The sequence below is a fragment of the Salmo salar genome, chromosome 01 (genome assembly GCF_965601325.2).
Source record: "Salmo salar chromosome 01, fSalSal1, whole genome shotgun sequence".
NCBI classification, from domain to species: domain Eukaryota; kingdom Metazoa; phylum Chordata; class Actinopteri; order Salmoniformes; family Salmonidae; genus Salmo; species Salmo salar.
This window is the reverse complement of record NC_138291.1, coordinates 53,263,788-53,285,911: the sequence shown is the minus strand read 5'-3', so window position 1 is coordinate 53,285,911 and position 22,124 is coordinate 53,263,788. Positions and strand designations below refer to the sequence as shown.

At 40.9% G+C, this 22,124-nt stretch overlaps 1 protein-coding gene across 4 annotated transcripts in view; it reads right to left on the bottom strand.

Annotated features, from left to right (window-relative positions):
- Positions 1–1,008: 1,008 nt before the first annotated feature.
- Positions 1,009–22,124, bottom strand: part of LOC106604674 (rab11 family-interacting protein 2) — a 34,337-nt gene continuing 13,221 nt past the window's right edge. Inside the window, exons 3-8 of one of the 4 annotated variants that reach the window (XR_006770052.2) lie at positions 18,905–19,311; positions 15,475–15,841; positions 10,516–10,579; positions 7,744–7,978; positions 4,848–4,938; positions 1,009–1,503 (exon numbers count right to left, since the gene is read on the bottom strand). Coding sequence is in view for 2 of the 4 variants with exons in the window: in XM_014199582.3 (XP_014055057.1) it covers positions 7,751–7,978; positions 10,516–10,579; positions 15,475–15,841; positions 18,905–19,311 (1,066 nt within the window). In the remaining 2 variants the exon portion in view is untranslated. Of the gene's footprint in view, positions 7,979–10,515; positions 10,580–15,474; positions 15,842–18,904; positions 19,312–22,124 lie in introns of all 4 variants that reach the window. The other 3 variants (XR_006770050.2, XM_014199582.3, XM_014199575.3) reach the window with 3 other exon arrangements.

The window sequence follows — 22,124 nt, the reverse complement described above, 5'->3', positions numbered from 1 at the left end:
ATTCGGAAAGTATTCAGACCCCTTCACTTTTTCAACATTTTGCTACGTTACAGCCTTATTCTAAAATGTATTAAATAATTGTTCTCACCAATCGACACACAACACCCCATAATGACAAAGGGAAAACAGGGTTTTCAAAGTTTTTGCACATTTATTTCAAATAAACAGAAATGCCTTGTTTACATAAGTATTCAGACCCTTTGCTAAAAAGACAAGACATTGAGCTCAGGTGCATCCTGTTTCCATTGATCATCCATGAGATGTTTGTACAACTTGATTGGAGTCCACCGGAGGTAAATTCAATTGATTGGACATGATTTGGAAAGGCAAACACCGGTCAATAGAAAAGGTCCCTTCCAACAGGACAATGACCCTAAGCACACAGCCAAGACGACACAGGAGTGGCCTTGGGACAAGTCTCTGAATGTCCTTGAGTGGCCCAGCCAGAACTCGGACTTGAACCCGATCGAACATATCTGGAGAGACCTGAAAATAGCTGTGCAGCAACACTCCCCACCCAACCTGACAGAGCTTGAGAGGATCTGCAGAGAAGAATGGGAGAAACTCCCCAAATACAGATGTGCCAAGCTTGAAGCGTCATACCCAAGAAGACTTGAGGCTGTAATTGCAGCCAAAGGTGTTTCAACAAAGTACTGAGTAGTAAAGGGTCGGAATTATTTATTTTTTTAAATACATTTGATAAAATGTCTAAAAACCTGTTTTTTCTTTATGGGGTATTGTGTGTAGATTGATGAGGGGGGAAAACAATTTTATCAATTTTAGAATAAGGCTGTAATGTAACAAAATGTGGAAAAAGTCAAGGGGTCTGAATACTTGCCAAATTCACTGTACTTTTGCAACGATTTGTTCACAATGGTGTGTAGTGTACATCTACATTTGTTTCTGTATTTTGTTTGTGCCTATATACAGAAAAAGCACATTGTATTAGAAATAATCCTGAAAATAAGCAATATAGCTGCATTAGTAAATTCATTAAAACAACTGGTATTTTCTTTAAGAAGTACAGTGTATTTATTGAAAAGAGCAATGCAATCATCTTGTTTGTGGCTTCCAATTTTGTTATCCAATGGATCACTGACAATTCCTAAAACATTTCTACTCTAAACACATTCATGTAAGTACATCCATGCCACATGCCAAAATTGTTTAAATAGTTAGGAAGCAACCAGCTTTTGGTGGGACAGTGTGTGAGAGATGGACAATAAACATACAGTTCACACTAAAAGCTTTTGAAGCAGTCATGTCAAGCAGCACCATTCTTAGCTTTTTACATAATCTGCATTGTTGTCCCCAAAATTATACCTTGTATGCCAACATAGACATGACATTCATTTTTTTGTTCAGTATCACAATCAACAGTTTTCCAAACAAACCACATTTTTCCCCTCAACCCCACATGCCTTCACACCCCGACAAACTTTTGCATAAAGTGAAAAATTGTATTGTCTTGTGCAAACTTACACCCGCCTTCGTGAACTGCACCTAAGGTTAAAGAAATGCATAAGGAAAAGTTTAGTGCCATTGCCACCATACAAGGAAGAGGTGTTTGGAGACATTCCTGCTCGTATTATTGTACAATCTCGATTTTGATCAAATACTGTTCTTTTTTCATACACATATATGAGCAACTGTGATGGCTCTCTAAACAGAAAGTGATACAATTGTATGAAGCTGTATTGCAAAAATAACTGACATGCAATTTAGGATGGAAGCGAACTGCAGAGTTAGTGAATCATTATCTGAGTGCTAAGTAAAAGGTACAAAGATGTGCTATGGAATTAACTAATGGAGAAAAGGTTAGAATATTAGCTGTATAGCAACACAATGACAGGATTTTAAATACTAAACATAAACAGTGATTGTGGGCTTGAAACTGGTATTATAGTTGTATTATTTATTTGTAAGCGTAACAGCCTTCATGGAGTTCAGTGCTTTCAATGATGCTGTCTCCATGGAGATCTCTCAATGTAGACATTGTGAGACTTCAACATCAACCTAGTTGTCGGATGCTGAAGAAAACACCTATTACCTCATTTAGCATGAAATGAATATGCCCCCCCAATCCTATACAGCCATTTGAACATTTAATAATATTGTCCTAGCTTTTTCACATGATTGAATTCATGAGATTTCATTATCATCACATTTTTCAATAAAAATGGAAGATTCATTGGAGCAAGAGTATTAGTTCTGCTATAAATGTCGCTGTAAAAATTCTAACAAATTACCTTTGAATTTACGGCGCAACACAAACATCTGTTGTTATTCGTTAGCATGTGTGTTACCCCATCTTATTCTGGATAAAGTAATTTCTGTTGCATCAAAACACATTCAAAGTCAAATACAAACAGCTGAATAATGTATATGTACATGAAGTCATTTTGAATTATGGTAAAAACAGTAGCTGGTCTGGATAAAGGTCAAATTTTAAAACATGAGGAAGAAATGTTGCTTAATTATAAATCAGTATAATGAACGAGGGCACAGTTTAGAGCCTACATTCAATAGAGGACGATTTAGATAAAGATTGAGAATAAAAAAAATTTGGGGGGGGAAGCTTTTTTCAAAAACAAAATACATTTAAGAGAGGCTAAGAATCTGTACACAATAGGTGCAAGAAAACAAAAAAGTGTGTCAGTGATGCTTGCTAGGACAAGCTTTATAAAAAAGGCAGCTTTTGCATTTTGTGGAATACAATTAAATTCTCTTTGTCCTACTTTACTGCGACTGAATTGGGACGATTTTGCAGTAAAAAAAAAAAAAGCAATGAGATAGCCCTTTTTAATGTAGAGTGAGTCATCCAAACAGTTCTGAAATTGAAGCCTCTGGCGGTTTTGAACTTCCGAAAAGGAATGTCGTAAAATTCTCACATGTTCACTTAGGGCTGTATCCTGACTTGATGTGTGGACATCCAGTAACTTTACAAATAAAGAATATAAAAATTAGACAGTAAAAGTTTACCAAATAAAAAAAATAGTAGACAAAAGACAGGAAAAAGCAACAAAAATTGTCTCAAATGTGTGACTATGCAACTCAGTGTGGTCAATGTTTTAGACTTCTGAGGAATCAATAGTTCACAACAGGGGTCACAATACAATTAGTACACAACTTTTGTAACATTAATCTAAAATACCAAGCATATAACACTGGAAATGGCACAACATTCTACAAAAAGAAAAAAAAACATGACAAAAATGTAAACCGTTCTGCTAATTAGGTGAGTACATCTTGAGGGAAAATATTTCAGTAACACAGTAATAGTTTGACCTACTTACAGCAATAAAGTAATAACTAAGACGTAGTAACCTTTTTGAAAAGCATTACAGTGTATGTAACTATTAAAGAAAAGTAGACTCAGAAATATGACGACGTACAGAGCGGGGCAACTGCCTGCTTAAAGCATACATTGATACTTGGCAATAAAGGTAACAGCAGAATGTGTGTAGGCTATGTAGAACAGACATTGTATGTGTTATGAAGCGATACGCCATGGTGACACAAATTATTCAAATTGAGGGTGGTCCGTTTTTTGACAAGCTGATACTGTTTGTTATGTCGTCATAGTACTATTTATGGTAACATTTCATAACAGAGTTAGCCTACATTGATTGTAAAACTGTCATGATATGTTATATATTTGGCCTTGCTTTGGACAGTGTGAAGGATGTATGACAAATTATTCAGTAAAACATGAAAATGTCATGAATGATCACATATAAATTGTAATAAACAGGTTAACTTGAGCCCTTGTTACAATCTGTACTGATAGTTTGGTTTTCTGGATGTGTTAAGTTAGTACACAGTGTATTACTAGTAAAATATAACCGATAGCCTTTGTGGAGAGCAATTAGTCAAGAGCACTTTGATCTGTCAATGGGCAGTGTAACATTTTAACAAAATCAATACATTAAAAATCAGCCTGCAAATGCATTGCTATGTAGCTAGGTACCTTGATTATATTTCCGTCAAAATAGTTAAAACAATTCAAGCAAGAAATCAGTAAATCTAGAAACGAACAAAAATGTAACCACTTCTACCTAATGGAATCATATTTTCTCGCTGTTGACAAACAACGACAGATCACAAGTGTAGAACGGATGTCATTCAGACGTGTTCCACTTGAGTACACAACATAATGATTCAAAGTGTAAACAATTTGTGGACACCAATAGAATATTAAGCATGTCGCTAAATTATGATTGCACTTCATCTTTCTGTCTGTGTAAAGCCATACTAGTAGAGTAAAGCGAGAATAACTTGACCAATGGTTTATACACATTTTTGTATGACAATGTATGAGCCTACACTTAATGCAAATTAAGGTCGTACAATGCGCTTGATCCTAAAAACAAAATCAAGAGTCACTGAAAAATCTAAAATAACAAACCCAAAAGCGATGACTTCAGAGTTGATATGCTGGACAATGGTAGCTCTTTGAATGAATTAACTTTGGTGTAAATATTAGGGAGGCTTCAATAGCACTGTCTTCAGTTTGCCTCCACTCAATTACATTCTGCACCTGCACGATGCCCACACATTCCATATCATCAAAATTGACCAGAGAATACAGTGTTGACACATTTTTTTTAGTTTTCACTGCAAGGTCACAAAATTGGAATGCAGTGTCACATCGTTTTCGGATGCGTGTTTGGAAATGCATGCTTTGAGTAAAAAAAATTCAGTAGTACCTACTCTCATAAGAGTACCTTTAAATAATATATTTTTGTACTAAGATGGCAAATGTCAACAGATACTGTAGGTCCAAACCATCCTAATGCCAAAAAGCTCACATCAGTCACAGACAGGCAATAACAGCATGTTCATACCTGCATATCAACACAATCTTGTATTGCAGTAAGCGCAGTGGCGGGCTGATTGGCAGAGTGTAGAGCTTGTGTCATAATCCTGCGTCTTGGTCTGAAGTGTAAACACAGTCATTAATGCTCTGCAGTACTCAACCACTTGACCACTGCCAACAGCACACGACTGCCTCTGGAGCATCTGGTAAACATATACTTGACTACATTCACATAAGAGCATTTGGGTTGAATACCGCATCAAGCGGCCATATTTGTTATGGCTATATGTTGGTTCACGCTTTCATGTCAGGCCTATTAAAAATTGCAAACCCTATTCAATTGACCCTTCACTAAGCCCGACCGCAGAATTTGGGGCAATCAAAGCACTCCAACAGATAGAAAGTGTTGTCAAGACCGACCCCTCGGACAAGGTCACATTTTAAAAGCATGGAAGCCATTGAGGGCATTGCAAAAAGTGAGTTTATCCAAAAACAAAATGTTTAAATGGCTAAATGACTGAACAGTGCACCAGGAGAGCTTGCTTCTGTGATTCCTGAAAGGCAGAGCCTGTTGGTATATTTTGTGATTCCCAAAAACTACTTTTGTTACATTATTTGCTAGCTCAGCTGGTTACCGTGCTCCCACCCATCCAGGACATCTACTCGAAACAGTGCCTGAGGCAGGCCCACAGCAAGATCAAGGACCTCACATACCCCAGCCACAAGCGGGTCACCCCTTCACCGTCGGGGAGACGGTATTGGAGCATGAGGTCTGATACCAACAGGCTCAGAGACAATTTCTAAATAGAAGCCAAAAGAATGCCGCCCTATGGCGCTCCCCGAGTGGCTCAGCGGTCTAAGGCACTGCATCTCAGTGCTAGAGGCGTCACTACAGACCCTGGTTTGATTCCAGGCTTTATCACAACCGGCCGTGATTGGGAGTCCCATAGGGCGGCACACAATTGTCCCAGCGTCGTCCGGGTTTGGCCATCATTGTAAATAAGAATTTGTTTTTAACCGGCTTGCCTAGTTAAATTTAAAAAATCCGGAACACTTGATCTGGACTGACCACCTGCACTGAGTCTCTGCAACATGCCCTTACTCACGCGCACACCCACACAGATCCACTCATCCACACCCCTAGACCATTACCTTTTGGTTTCTTAACAATTGTTTGGATACGTTTTAACACTTAGGCCATATATATTTTATTAACTGTTTAACGGATAATTTTTTGGGGGGAAAAGTGAGGCATGCAATCAAATAAAAAAATAGACCCTTTTATTAAAATACTACAGCAACCGTAGCCTAATAATGGACTAAGGTTACTCCTTGTGGTCCAAAGACCTTACATGTTCTGTTGGCAAATTGGCTCTGGTAGCCAAAACATCTTCCGTTTACTCACAGGTAGATATCTAATTAGCACAGGTACGCCTCTGTCTTCCTTCTGTTTTCCGTAAAAAAGCACTGTAACATGGAAATATGGCCGTGTGGGAACCCTAACCCCATAAACATTTCGTTTTTTTAAATTATTTCTCACTGATATGAAAGATATGTTTATGTTTCACAAAACCGTACCGCAAGCGATGCATTTTAACGTTGAGAATGAATGTCGGGGATTTAAACAAAACTCCTCCAGTCAGTTAGCAATTATAAATGGGGTATAGTAACCTTAGTTCCACACCTAGCGACTTGAACTACTCCTCTCTGGGCGCAGGTATAGGGCACCCCTCAGCAGGAAAAACACAACTAGACAATCATTTGTGCCAGGTGTGATATCCCTCCTAAATAGCTCGGGCTAATGTTCCTATCCACCCAGTAAGGCCAGTAGGCTAGTCTCTTTCTATTGGTATGCAACTGTTATGAAAATTGTATTGTCAATTTGTTTTGTATTTAAAACGCCACTTTAAACGTGTACATGACACTGCAACAAAACTTCTCCATGGGGACAATGAAGTCAGTAAAGTAAAGCAACCTAATCAAGAGATTTTAGTCACTTGGAAAGGCTAAAAGAGGCATAGTTCAGTCAATCAGAGAAGTTGTATCTCTTTACTAGAAGCTCGAGGACATTATTATTTTTTAAATCTAAATCGTGCAATTTTTCAGTACAACTGATTTGAGAGAGGTGAAGAGGTGCATCCTTTAAATATTTAATTAAATCTAGATCGCCTTGGTGTTAAAACGCAAATCTAGCTTGATGGTGGTTCTATGTTCAAACAACCGCTCCAGAAGCGGTCTGGGATTTTCATGTTACGTGTGTGAAAGTGCACTAGTGGGGTTATACCATGCCTGATCGTTTCCCAAGGCCTTTAATAGTGTATGACATGGATAGACTATTAAAGGCCTTGGGAAACGATCAGGCATGGTATAACGCCACTAGTTTGTTCTTCATCATCTCATAATAAACGGTGAACGTAGTCAACACAGTGATAGCTCATTTGAATCCCACTGGTTTCTGCTAAGGTATTCTGATGAATTTGTGAGATACACGATGTCATTTCCCATTCTTTCAATTCACCAGAATTTGAAAAACATAGGAATGCCATGCAAAGAACAGAGCAGGAGGTACAAAATTAAAAGGGATGAGTGGATCGACATAGAGCAACTGATTCAGAGGTTAGTCTGCCTATCATAATGGTACAGCCATGGGGTTAGTTATAATGCAAGTCAAATATTTATGTCGTCGGATGTACTTCACTCCACAATAATATTCTGCTGGGGAAACTGGTGTAAACTCAAATCACACCATACAAAACCTATAAGCTGCATCAATGCAGTTTCTGTAAAGAAATCAAAAACGACTGATTTGGCATTGGTCAATCCCCCTTATGTTCATTTTCTGTTCCATACCCACAATACATTTTAAAAAATGGCTAGGCCGTGACATTACTGTTTACAAGCCTCTATTTTTGACCTTTCTCTACCTTGGCTCTACTTCTTTTTGGAGATTTTCCCCGCTTTCCTGTTGGGCTCGTAGGGTGTCCGTAGGATGCTCGGCGAATCCTCCATAACGCGGACCAGCAGGTTATCAATGTAGTCTTCCAGTTCACGGATATGCGCGTCCTTCTTTTTCACCACCTCCTTCTGCTTGATGAGCTCACGCACCACCTCATCAAAAGACAAGTTGCTATAGGAGGCCACGCTCGGCTGCTTCGTCTCCTGCGGGGGGCAAACCACAGCCATTGTGATGAATTCAACCATGATAGCACCATTTACAAATACCTCAGTAAAAGTGGATTACTCCAAATGTGGCTTGAGATATGAGACAATTACCAATAATTGCTCTCAAATGGGTATTATAGGTAGATGGTATAAATAGACAAATAAAAAGGTAAAAATCGGTGCTAAAGAGTATCTAAAGCAAGACTAAAGGTAGGCTAGCCCAGGGAATCCCACGTATTATGGCAGATAGACTAATTGCCTAATTAAAGGTGTTTGAATAATGTCACAAACTGTGTCATTACTGCACGTGTTTATCTCTTATATCCAGGTGGCAATCAGGACTAATTGAGGGCCTGTGATAAGACATCACTCCAAAGGTCTGTTGGCACTGTCAACGCCATTTCATTTCAGGTGTTTGATCTGTTCAAGTCAATGGTATTCAATCAGAAAACGATAGACGGCTCGAACAATCAGTAGTCCTGTGGCGGGGAATCTGATTTGACGTTTTTAGTGTCAGTTCTGGGAAAATAAACGCGTCAACTCTCCTTCCCTATTTAAAATGTTGAACCACATTATCCTCCTCCCAAACCAGCAACGACTGAGACCTTGACCAGCTGGTGGACAAGAGCATCACATTAAGATTAAACTCCCTAGAAAACAGCAATAAAGATTAAAATGGGACTTTTTCGTTCCCAGGGGAAACAGCAGAGTGCAGATTTCGGGAACAAAGGATCTGACTAATAAACACGAAAACAAAGATGCAACCAAACTATTTCGGTTGAGGTTTTTTTCTTTAGAGGAAAAATTGTCTGTGTAGACCGTGCCGATCTCATTACAGGGGGGGACAAGAGGAGCTGCAATCATTTTTAATGAGACGCCACGTTATCGCTTCAACAATGGACATCCTCCCCCGGGCAGATACAGCGGCAAAGCCATCGACCTGTTTAAAATACTTCACTTATCAGTCTCCTCTCCTCCCCGTTCCCAAATCAAGCTGCCATCGCTGTGCGGTGTCTACGATGTGAAGAAGTGCCGGACCATATTTACCTGTATACAATAACTCTTCCTAGTATGCGAAACAAAGATAAACCAGAATGTGAGGGTCCCATCACTAAAGTCTATGTCCAAACAATTCAAGACTATGGCGGTGATAAAGCAGCCTGCACCTTTATTTCCATCATTTTCAATAGTGTGGACATGCTAGGTGTCCTGCATTCCTCCATCGTAAATAAGCTTCAAGTTATTTTGTCAGTGTTCTGGCAGGCCAAAGTTGAAAGTAACTCAGCAATATGCCTCTTGTTTTCAGTCAGAGAAAAATGTGATTGGGGGTTTAGCGACTGCTTACTCAGTAACTGAATATGCTTTTAGAAACAAAACAGGGAAAATATACTAAGAAATGGGCCTTTTGCACTTCCAGTCATCAGGACAACCAATTTTGCAGAGATTTTCCTAACATGAATCAAGTTACAAGCTCAGTTTAACTATACTGTACGAGCAATGGCGTCCAATTCACACACCAAAGAGCCCCAGACATTATATAAAGCTACACAGCCAGAAGCTGTAGTGGCTGATCACAGAGACCTAGAAATGACCATGAACTAGCTAAGTGAAGACAGTTTTTCTGCGATCAGTAGTGAGAAGTAGATAAGGCGAGCACACTTGGCATTCTCCAGTTGTCTCATTACTACATCTAATGAGGTCTGCTTTGAGAATTTAAAAGCTCTGTTCTTTGAACTCTCTCCCTATCCTCCCCCCCCTCTCTCACTGGTTTATTAGCAAGGGCCTGAAAGCAGAGGAAATAGAACTGCCAGTTCATTTCTGCTAGGCTCTGCAATAGAGTGGACGGAGGGGCACGTGGCTAAGATAACTCCTCAACACCCACAACGAGAGGTGAGGAAAGCCATTATCAGAATCCCTGTTTCTCATTTCAACATCCCTTTGGACATGGCTCTCTTACCATGTTAAACTAATTCTGGAATGTAATTGCCAGCAACTACTAGAATTATGCACTAGCAGAGCATGTTTTGTGCTTTTTATGTTTTTGTGTGGGGGGGGGGGGGGGTGACAAAACTAAAGGTGGCAAATAACCCCCTCATCAATCCAATGACAATTTCACACATATTTATCCCTACATAGTGCTCCAATTATGGCGCCAGTACGATATAATAGAACTTTACCTGACCTTAGAGAGACCGAAACTTCACACGGTTTTAAATGATGAGCCAATCAGAGATGCCGGTCGTTGTTTTCAGCTGTTAATTAGTTAAATTACACTCATCGTGACGTGTAAAAAAGACAGAAGAGACAGCAGCTCAGAGATCAACATCACAAACTGCAATGTCAAGTAAGATCAGGGAGAGCTACTCAATTAAAAAGTTGGCGGTGTTCTGAAACTAGGCCCATGCTTTTTGACGTTCTCTCTCCCTTTATTTCCCCCCCCCCCCATGGTCTTTATGAAAGGGTTATTCATACCAATATAAACCTTGTTTGAGATTGAATCACAAAAAAAAAAAGTGTAAGGTGTGAGCGCTTACATTTTTCTTGCCATGTTTCTCTCTCGCCTGTCGGATGTCTTCATTGCCGGTGGGCTTTTTATCACTGCAAAACATCCAAGAATACAGAATTACAAAAATCATTAAAAAAAATAAACTAAAATCATGTTTACCAACACGGTTAAACCACCCTGTAACATCTTGCCTTAAACCTAAATGAACACAAAAGGTAGTGTACGATAGTATCTGTAAAGACGATGGACTAGTGCCTACAGTGAGATAGGCCTAAGAGTTTAATTGTGTGACAGATCTCAGTGTGGCTAAGAGGGGTCTGTTATCAAGCCTAGCTTCTCTTAAAGCTACACTCCTTAACTGAAACAATAACAAGGCATTCTCACCGCCCCTGTCTCGCAAAAAAGCTAAGGGACCGGGGTGAAGAAACGGAACCACTCAAATTCATAGACAAGACTATGGATACAAAGACTGACCATCCCATGATATCAAAATTATGGTTTTAACCATGTTGAGGCTATACAGTGTTTCTTTACATTTCATTTGTTTACCAACATTGGAATAAAATCAAGCATATATTTTGGGTTCTGATGGAGTACGACAGTTGACCTAAGCTCACATGGCATTTAGAAGTAATATTGTTCAATATATATATGATTATTTGTAAGTCAAAAATGGATGTAGCAACTAAGGATTCTAGCTTTAAAGGGGCAATCTGTAGCGCGAACAATAACAAAGTGGACACTCCACCACTGATTTGGTGAGGGATGGCGCTGGAGAAATGTAACCACTCACAAACTCATGGACAGAGCATCTGACCATCCAGGATATCAAGATTATAGTTGTAACCATGTTTTGAGGCTAGACAGTGTTTGTTTAAATTTACATTATCCACAAGGAAAGGATTAAAACAAGTTTATATTTTGGGTTATGATGTAGTACGACAGTTGAACTAAGCTCATAAGGCATCTATAAATGATATTCTTCAAGAATCAATGGGTACATACAGTGCATTCGGAAAGTATTAAGACCTCTCAACTTTTTCCACATTTTGTTACGTTACAGCTGTATTCTAAAATTGATTAAATAAAAAAAAATCCTCAACATCCCAAAATGACAGAGCGAAAACAGGTTTTTGGTAACACCTGATTTACATAAGTACTCAGACCTTTGCTATGAGACTCGAAATTCAGCTCAGGTGCATCATGTTTCCACTGATCATCCTTGAGATGTTTCTACACAACTTGGAGTCCACCTGTGGTAAATTCAATTGATTGGACATGATTTGGAAAGGCACACAGAGTTGACAGTTCATGTCAGAGCAAAAACCAAGCCATGAGGTTGAAGGTATTGTCAGTAGAGCTCCGATACAGGATGGTGTCGATGCACAGATCTGGGGAAGGGTACCAAAACATTTCTGCAGCATTGAAGGTCCCCAAGAACACAGTGGCCTCCATCATTCTTAAATGGAAGTAGTTTGGAAACACCAAGACTCTTCCTAGAGCTGGCCGCCCGGCCAATCTGAGAAATAGGGAGGCAAGGGCCTTGGTCAGGGAGGTGACCAAGAACCCAATGGTCACTCTGACAGAGCTCCGGAGTTCGTCTGTGGAGATGGGAGAATCTTGCAGAAGGACAACCATCTCTGCAGGACTCCACCAATCAGGCCTTTATAGAAGAGTGGCCAGACGGAAGCCACTCAGTAAAAGGCACAACAGCCCACTTGCCGTTTTCCAGAAAGCACCTAAAGGAATCTGAATACTTTCAAATGCACTGTGTGTGTGTGTACGTACACACACGGTCCAATGGTGTTTATACTTGCGTACTATTGTTAGTACAGATGAACGTGGTACCTTCAGGTGTTTGGAAATTGCTCCCAAGGATGAACCAGACCTGTGGAGGTCTACAAAAAAAAAAATTCTGAGGGATGGTGTTCTTTGGCTTGCAAGCCTCCCCCTTTTTCCTCCAAACATGACGATGGTCATTATGGCCCAACAGTTCAATTTTTGTTTCATCAGACCAGAGGACATTTCTCCAAAAAGTACGATCTTTGTCCCCATGTGCAGTTGAAAACCGTAGTCTGGCTTTTTTATGACGGTTTTGGAGCAGTGGCTTCTTCCTTTCTGAGTGACCTTATGTTGATATAGGACTCGTTTTACTGTGGATATAGATACTTTTGTACCCGTTTCCTCCAGCAGCTTCACAGGGTCCTTTGCTGTTGTTCTGGGATTGATTTGCACTTTTCGCATCAAAATACATTCATCTCTAGGAGACAGAACGCATCTCCATCCTTAGCGGTATGACCGCTGCGTGGTCCCATGGTTTTTATACTTGCGTACTATTGTTTGTACAGATGAACATGGTACTTCCAGGCTTTTGGAAATTGCTCCCAAGGATGAACCAGACTTGTGGAGGTCTACAATTTATTTTTCTGAGGTCTTGGCTGATTTCTTTCGATTTTCCCATGATGTCAAGCAAAGAGGCACTGAGTTTGAAGGTAGGCCTTGAAATACATCCACAGGTACACCGCCAATTGACTCAAATTATGTTAATTAGCCTATCAGAAGCTTCTAAAGCCATCACATAATTTTCTGGAATTTTCCAAGCTGTTTAAATGCACAGTCAACTTAGTGTATGTAAACTTCTGATCCACTGGAATTGTGATACAGTGAATTATAAGTGAAAGAATCTGTCTGTAAACAATTGTTGGAAAAATTACTTGTGTCATGCACAAAGTAGATGTCCTAACCGACTTGCCAAAACTATAGTTTGTTAACAAGAAATTTGTGGAGTGGTTGAAAAACGAGTTTTAATGACTCCAACCTAAGTGTACGTAAACTTCTGACTTCAACTGTATATCCAATAGTTCTTCCAGGCTGTATGTAATAACACTTAAGATTTTCTGGGCTAACAATGTAAGAAATAATACATTAAACAAAAGCATAGTATAGTAGCATAGTTTCCTAAGGACTCAAAGCGAGGAGACCATCTCTGTCGGTGCCAAAATCTGTTTTATGTAAAATAGTGTGCTTGTCATGCCCTGATCTGTTTCACCTGTCTTTGTGATTGTCTTCACCCCCCTCCAGGTGTCACCCATCTTCCCCTGTGTATTTATACCTGTGTTTCCTGTCTGTCTGTTGCCAGTTCATCTGGTTTGTTCAAGCATGCCAGAGTTTTGTGTCTCAGTTCCTGCTTTTTCCAGTTTCTCCTTTGTCGTCCTCCTGGATTTTGACCCTTGCCTGTCCTGACCCTGTACCCTCCCACCTGACCACTCCGCCTATCCCTGAGCCTGCCTGCCATCCTGTACCTTTGCTCCACCTCTGGATTACCGACCTCTGCCTGCCTTGTCCTGTCGTTTGCCTGCCCCTGTGGTTACAATAAACATTGTTACTTCACACAGTCTGCACTTGGGTCTTACCTTGGTACCTGATAGTGCTATAGCTTGGAAAACAAATAAATGTGACTCTGGATGACAACATAATGTCTCCATTATTAGGGCTAAATACGCTTTTGTTTTGTTTCCTTGACACGATACTAACGAGTATCGCAATACTGGTATTGTCCCGGCCCTAGTATACATAATGAATTTAAAAAGGTATAAAAATGGAAGTAGCAACTGCAAATTGCCCCTTAAGGCCAGTCATGACACCTGTATAGTATGATAAAGAAAACTTGGCCAACACGTGGATAACTATATGCTACCGCTGATATACACTCACCGGACATTTTATTACATACATTTGTGAACCCAGTGACGTATTGCTCCTACAGACAGTGAGTCACGTGGCCGTGGCTTGCTTTATAAAGCGGGCAGACAGGCATCGACGCATTCAGTTACTGTATGATTGAACATTAGAATGAGCAAAAAACAAGTGACATAAGCGACTTTGTGAGCGTAGTATGATCGTTGGTCCCAGGCTCGTCGGATCCAGTATATCTCCGAAAACAGCTGCCCTCCTGGGCTTTTCACGTACAACAGTGTCTAGGGTTTACCGAGAATGGTGCGACAAACAAAAAACATCCACACCAGGTTCCACTCCTATCAGCTAAAAACAAGAAGAAGCGGCTCCAGCGGGCACCGATCACCAACACTGGACAATTGAGTGGAGAAAAAAAACATAACAGCGAGTTCATTTTACTTGAGTGGCCTGCGCAGTCCCCAGAACTCAATCCAATAGAGCATCTTCGGGATGAGATGGAACAGGCTGTTCGCAGCATGAATGTACCGCCATCCAATCTGCAGCAACTTCGTGATACCATTGCGTCAGCATGGACCAACATCCCTGTGGAATGTTTCTGACACCTTGTACAATGCCTTGAAGAATTAAGGCTGTTCTGAAGGCAAAGGGGGGTCCGACCTGGTACTAGATGGGTGTACCTAATAAACTGACAGTGAGTGTATAAATGAGCAATTTGGGCAAACATTAGGTTTGACACTACATAAGTGTAACACAGATGGCCTGCCACTGATATGAATGGTTCAGTGAAACAGCTTAGAAAGGTACAGGTTCAGATAAGTCATTTTTTTTATTTAACCTTTATTTAACTAGGCAAGACAGTTTAAGAATTTGTTTTCTTTACAATGACTGCCTACTTTGTCTGTGTTATAAAAGCATGTTGCAATGTTTTGTAGTGGAAGTTCTAGTTGTATTAGCTACCTAACTTGTCCTGAATAAGACAGCTGACCTAACGTTAGCACACTGACCGCAAAAGCCATTCAGTTTTGGAAGTGTTCTAATATTTGAAACTATTCTAAGGGATCAGGAATACTGTGCAATACACGTGCATCTGGATCGTGTTCATTAAAGCAAACAATTGAAAGGGTTGGAAAATGTTTTTCAATGTAAAACGAAAAGGTCAGTTTCCTATTGGCTAAGCCCAGGTAGTCCCCACATGTTTCACAAAGTTTTTTTGTTGTTGCCGTTTTATGCCTAATGAACATGACCCTGGCTTGGATACCAAACATAGTTGGGTGGACGTGGAAAGCTTTACCTTGCTTTGTAGTGTGAGCTGAAGGGGTTGGTTAGTTGGATGTCGCCCTGAGAGTCGCTGTTGAAGGGATTGGGCGAGCGCAGGTCTCCAGAGCTGCCCGAACGCCCCCCGTCGGTCTTGCGTCCCTCCTTCTTCCCGGTCACACGTTCAAGAAGGCTGACCTTCTCCTTCTTCTCCTTTTTCTCCCCTTGGTCCCACAGCTGGCCCTGCTCCACCTCAAATGGGTTGCGGTTGCGTGGGAGGGTGGCGTACTTCTGCGGCAGGCCATCGCTGATATCAGTAAAAGGGTCACAGTGTTCCTCTGTGTTCTGGTAGCCTCGCACCTCACTCTGGGAGCGCCTGTGAGGGGCGGAACCACTCCCTTTCTCTATGAAACACAAACAAAATAACTGATATTTTCATGGAAATAATACTAATCACACACAAAAAAAGGATGGCTCCTTAGTGGTGCTAATCTGATACATGTTGACTAACACAGTGGTTCCCAAAGGGAAAAGATGTATGCATGTATGACTCAGTCGCTTCGATAAAACTGTCTGCTAAATGGCTTACACACACACACACACACACACACACACTTGAAGTCGGAAGTTTACGTACACTTAAGTTGGAGTCATTAAAACTCGCTTTTCAACCACTCCACACATTTCTTGTTAACTATAGTTTTGGTAAGTCGGTTAGGACATCTACTTTGTACATGACACAGGTCATTTTTCCAACAATTGTTTACAGACATATTATTTTACTTATAATTCACTGTATCACAATTCCAGTGGGTCAGAAGTTTACATACACTAAGTTGACTGTGCCTTTAAACAGCTTGGAAAATTCCAGAAAATTATGTCATGGCTTTAGAAGCTTCTGATAGGCTAATTGACATCATTTGAGTCAATTGGAGGTGTACCTGTGGATGTATTTCAAGGCCTACCTTCAAACTCAGTGCCTCTTTGCTTGACATCATGGGAAAATCAAAATAAATTAGCCAAGACCTCAGAAAAAGAAATTGTAGACCTCCACAAGTCTGGTTCATCCTTGGGAGCAATTTCCAAACGTCTGAATGTACTACGTTCATCTGTACAAACAATAGTACGCAAGTATAAAACCATGGGAACACGCAGCGGTCATACCGCTAAGGAAGGAGACGCGTTCTGTCTCCTAAAGATGAATGTACTTTGATGCGAAAAGTGCAAATCAATCCCAGAACAACAGCAAAGGACCTTGTAAAGCTGCTGGAGGACAGGTACAAAAGTATCTATATCCACAGTTAAACAAGTCCTATATCGACATAACCCCTAAGGCCGCTCAGCAAGGAGGAAGCCATTGCTCCAAAACCGCCATAAAAAAGACAGACTATGGTTTGCAACTGCACATGGGGACAAAGATCGTACTTTTTGGAGAAATGTCCTCTAGTGTGATGAAACAAAAATAGAACTGTTTGGCCATAATGACCATCGTCATGTTTGGAGGAAAAAGGGGGAGGCTGGCAAGCCGAAGAACACCATCCCAACCATGAAGCACGGGGATGGCAGCATCATGTTGTGGGGGTGATTTGCTGCAGAAGGGACTGGTGCACTTCACAAAATAGATGGCATCATGAGGTAGGATAATTATGTGGATATATTGAAGCAACATCAAGACATCAGTCAGGAAGTTAAAGCTTGGTCGCAAATAGGTCTTCCAAATGGACAATGACTCCAAGCATACTTCCAAAGTTGTGGCAAAATGGCTTAAGGACAACAAAGTCAAGGTATTGGAGTGGCCATCACAAAGCCCTGACCTCAATTCTATAGAAAATGTGTGGGCATAACTGAAAAAGCGTGTACGAGCAAGGAGGCCTACAAACCTGACTCAGTTACACCATCTGTCAGGAGGTATGGGCCAAAATTCACCCAACTTATTGTGGGAAGCTTGTGTAAGGCTACCTGAAACGTTTGACCCAAGTTAAACAATTTAAAGGCAATGCTACCAAATACTAATTGAGTGTCTGTAAACTTCTGACCCACTGGGAATGTGATGAAAGAAATAAAAGCTGAAATAAATCACTCTTAACTATTATTCTGACATTTGACATTTTTTAAATAAAGTGGTGATCCTAACTGACCTCAGACAGGGAATTTTTACTAGTATTAAATGCCAGGAATTGTGAAAAACTGAGTAAAAATGTATTTGGCTAAGGTGTATGTAAACTTCCGACTTCAACTGTATGTATGTACGTATGCATGCATGTATGTGTACACACACACACACAAACACACAAACTAGCAGTCAAAAGTTTGGACACACCTACCCAATCAAGCGCTTTTCTTTATTTTTACTATTTTATACATTTGGAGAATAATAGTGAAGACATGAAAACTATGAAATAACACTTATGGAATCATGTAGTAACCAAAAAAGGTGTTAAACAAATCTAAATATATTTTAGAGATTCTTCAAAGTAGCCATCCTTTGCCTTGATGACAGCTTTGCAAACTCTTGGTCAGGGAGGTGACATAGAACCCGATGGTCACGCTGACAGAGCTCTAGAGTTCCTCTGTGGAGATGGGAGATTCTTACAGAAGGACCACCATCTCTGCAGCACTCCACCAATCAGTCCTTTATGGTAGAGTGGCCAGACGAAAGCCACTCTTCAGTAAAAGGCACATGATAGTCCTCTTGGAGTTTGCCAAAAGGCACCTAAAGGACTGAGACCATGAGAAACAAGATTATCTGGTCTGATGAAACCAAGATTGAGCTCTTTGGCCTGAATGCCAAGCGTCACGTCTGTAGGAAACCTGGCACCATCCCTACCGTGAAGCATGGGTGGCAGCATCATGATGTGGGGATGTTTTTCAGCGGCAGGGACTGTGAGACTAGTCAGGATCGAGGGAAAAATGAACGGAGCAGTACAAAATACAAAGATCCTTGATGAAAACCTGCTCCAGAGCACTCAGGACGTCAGACTGGAAGGTGAACCTTCACCCTAACAGGACAACGACCCTAAGCACACAGCCAAGATAACACAGGAGTGACTTTGGGACAAGTCTCTGAATGTACTTGAGTGAAACAGCCAGAGCCCGGGCTTGAACCCGATCAACATCTCTGGAGAGACCTGAAAATAGCTGTGCAGTGACACTCCCAATCCAACATGACAGAGCTTGAGAGGATCTGCAAGCTTGTAGCGTCATACTCAAGAAGACTCGAGGCTGTAATCACTACCAAAGGTGCTTCAACAAAGTACTGAGTCAAGTGTCTGAATACTTATGTGTATGTGATATCATAAAAATAAAAGCTACATTCACAAAAATGTATTAAAAACTGTTTTTTTGCTTTGTCATTATGGAGTATTGTATGTAGATTGATGAGGGGGAAAAAACTATTGAATTCATTTTAGAATAAGGTTGTAACGTAACAAAATAGGCCTAACACTAGAAGAAGCTGTTGTCCTTACCCAGCTCCTCGATGGAGTTCATAGAGTCCAGCTTGGGGCGGAAGTGGGTGCCAATGAGGTCGGACATGGAGTGGGCAGCGGAGAGCTTATGGGAGCCAGCCAGTAAGGGTCTCTTGATCTTGGGCTCTGGCTGGGGCTGATGGTCCGGAGCATTGGGCTGGCGAAGGGTCTCCGAGTCACACATGGCGGAGCGGGGCAGGATGGCTGAGGAGGTGTCGGAGAAGCCACCATCGTGCTTGCGACCCTTCAGCTTGTCCTTGAGTTTAGTGAAGGGCGAGCGGGGCTTGTCCTTTATGGAAAGGTCGAACATGCTGGCCGTCATGTTGTTCCTCATGAACTGGATGCTGACCTGGATCTTCCCTCTCTCCTTCCTCTTCTTCCCTGGCCTGGAGTCCAAAGAGTACCAGCTGAAAGAAGGACATGGGGATAATTATTAGACAGGTAATTGTTGTTAGTGGCACATTAAAATGAATACAGGAATATAAGATGAAAACATCAAAGAAAACATCAGGTGCCTTAATGAGGGGTAAAACGTCACAAATTCAAGCTATTTGTTTTTGTTCTGAGATAATGCAGGTTTGTCATAGCAACAGGGGTGGTTACATATTCATCCTTTTAAAAATGTATGAATTATGAACATGTTCAGACCTTTTCCCGCTTGGAAATATTGGTGTAAGTTTTTTTTTTTTTAAATCAGTGGAAAATATAGGCCTATTATTTAATGCATCTAAATTCTAGGCTTTGTTTATGAAATATTAGCTTAAAAAAAAAAAAACAGGCTAAAGTGATATGCTCTATCGACTGAGGTAAAAACTATTAGTAAACGTACAACACAGAAATCTGAGAGTACCTAAGTGAGTTGAGCCATTTCATTTTGAAGAAATTATTAGAAAAGTGGGGATAAAAAAACTGAGTCCGACATTTCCCTGAGGAAGAGTAACAACTTGTGTATTCAATAAATTATTAGGGTAAAATGTCTGTGGTGGAAGTCCCCAATTTCACCTCAAATAAATCCACAGGCGACGTCACTTGAAGCTTTTCGTCTCCCTGTGAATACATATTATACGAGGGATAAACATAATTCCCTGCTTACTGTGATGGTCTGAATCTCGAAAAGAATGTTGAATAATATGGTTCATCAAGGCCATTCTGCTACTCTGCTCCTGTTTATTTAACCTCTTTGCCTTTTCTGCTGGAAGTAATACGATTGATGCCTTCGCTGTGAGAAAAAAGGGGTGACATTTGCACAAATCTGGCCTTTGTTCAGAACTGCGACGACAAGCAATTGGGAAATTACAAAGGCAATGGTGCAGGATAACCATGCAACTCATACATGCTAATGAGAACGCTGGCTTCTCCATTGCCTAGGTCTAGCCCAGTGGTCACCAACCTTTTGAGGCGAGATCACTTTAAGTCAGGCTGAGGTCTAAGCGCTCAGAAGAAGAAAAAACACGACTTAAAAAAACGTAAGCCTATGCAACATTACCCAATTAAAAACAGTTCTGTACCAATGATGTGTGTGCAATAGGCTATAGGCCCAAAACATGATCAATGCATATTGGCTATGCTTGAATTACCCTGCCAACGGCATTGCAATGTTGTTCTTCTCAGACAATTTTAACATTATATTTTTTTTAACTTGAGGTATATGATCACACCGGTAATAGATCATTTGCTGTATTACTTGCGAGGCATAGCTGAGTGAGCATACATTTAAATAATTTGCTTTTTTCATTTTATTTTACTGATGGTGCCTGCATCTGATGGTCAATCTCAACGGAGGGAGACTGACCAAAAAGAAGACACTGAAGGTAGAAACTCTGATGGCAGAGTTTGTACCTTCAGACACATGAAATGGTTCAAAATGGAGACACCTCCGACTACCCCGCACAGGGCAGCTGAATCAAGTGCACCTACTACAAACAGCGTGAAACAAATATAAAAACACCAACGCAAGGCTTTATCAAAGACAGGACAAAACTGCTTCTCCAATAGAAATCCCCGATCACACTTGAGGTGACGTCATCGGATCCAAAACGGTCGTTTCTCGCCGAACTGCGCACGTGCAGGCTGTCAAATCAAAAAAGGCACTCCTTCAATATAAAGTTGTTTTAGACAAACATTAAAATGTGTCAGTTTGTCACAATCACGAGGTTGGAGTAATAACATGTTAAACTACTTAAGACATAAGCTCGAATTTAGGTTGTGCCTTTAGATTTCGGGAAAATTAACAACTAACAAAGAATTTTGCACTTCTCATTGACTTCTCAAACCCCGGCCTGGTCTATTTGGTCTGTTTCACAAGCGTTCCCGGAAGTCTCACGAAGTTGCGCTTCTGGGTTTAGAAACTCTGTGGCTTTATTGTTTTTTTTTTTATAGAAATGATTGGCGATCGACTAGGAATGTCTTGGAGATCGACCGGTTTGTGACCACTGGTCTGGCCTTTTTAAACCAATGGTTTGTCGACTGCAACAATGTAGAACTGGGAACAAACCTCACTCAAAATACAAAGTCAACATTTAAACCACCTCTCAAACAGCAGGTGCTCTGGTAAATTCCACAATTCCTCAATGAGCACAACCTCTCTCTGTCTGTTCAAGCTATAGGCTACTTCTGTCATTGGAAAAGTGGACAGGCATGATGTTTTTTTGCCCTAAACTGTGGCCAAAGAACCTCCATGGCAAGGGCCTCTTGGTCTAGCTAGCCTTATTCACATAGTGTGCTCTGTCCTTCGGAGCACGATCTAGGAGCCACAGCATGCTGCTGAGGGGGCCAGCCCTGTACTTCACATGGGTGTCAAGGCCAAGATAAACCTCCCTCTGCCTGGAACCACAATACTCCCACTCTACCCAGACCTCTGAGAAACTCCTCACAATCAACACAGGTGTGCGATAATTAGGGGCTGCCTACTTCAATGTCTAGATAGACTCTCCTCCCCATGTGTCAGCTTGAAAATACAGTTGACGGACACAGCTAGTTAGCAAATTGGGACTGCTCCAGTATATGGATATGGCAGCAGAAGAGTGGGCCTTTGGCTCATTCTAGTTGGAGTCAGTTGTGTGGGATGACTAAATACTGGTACATTGACATCTCCACAACAGCTCTGTACTTGAATGACTGCAAACCCTGGAGGTGCATCAGCTCCGGCACCTTAAATAATTAAGGTTGCTTATGACACATCGCAATTCTCCCCAACTAATGGGTAAAGAGGAAGTGTGCT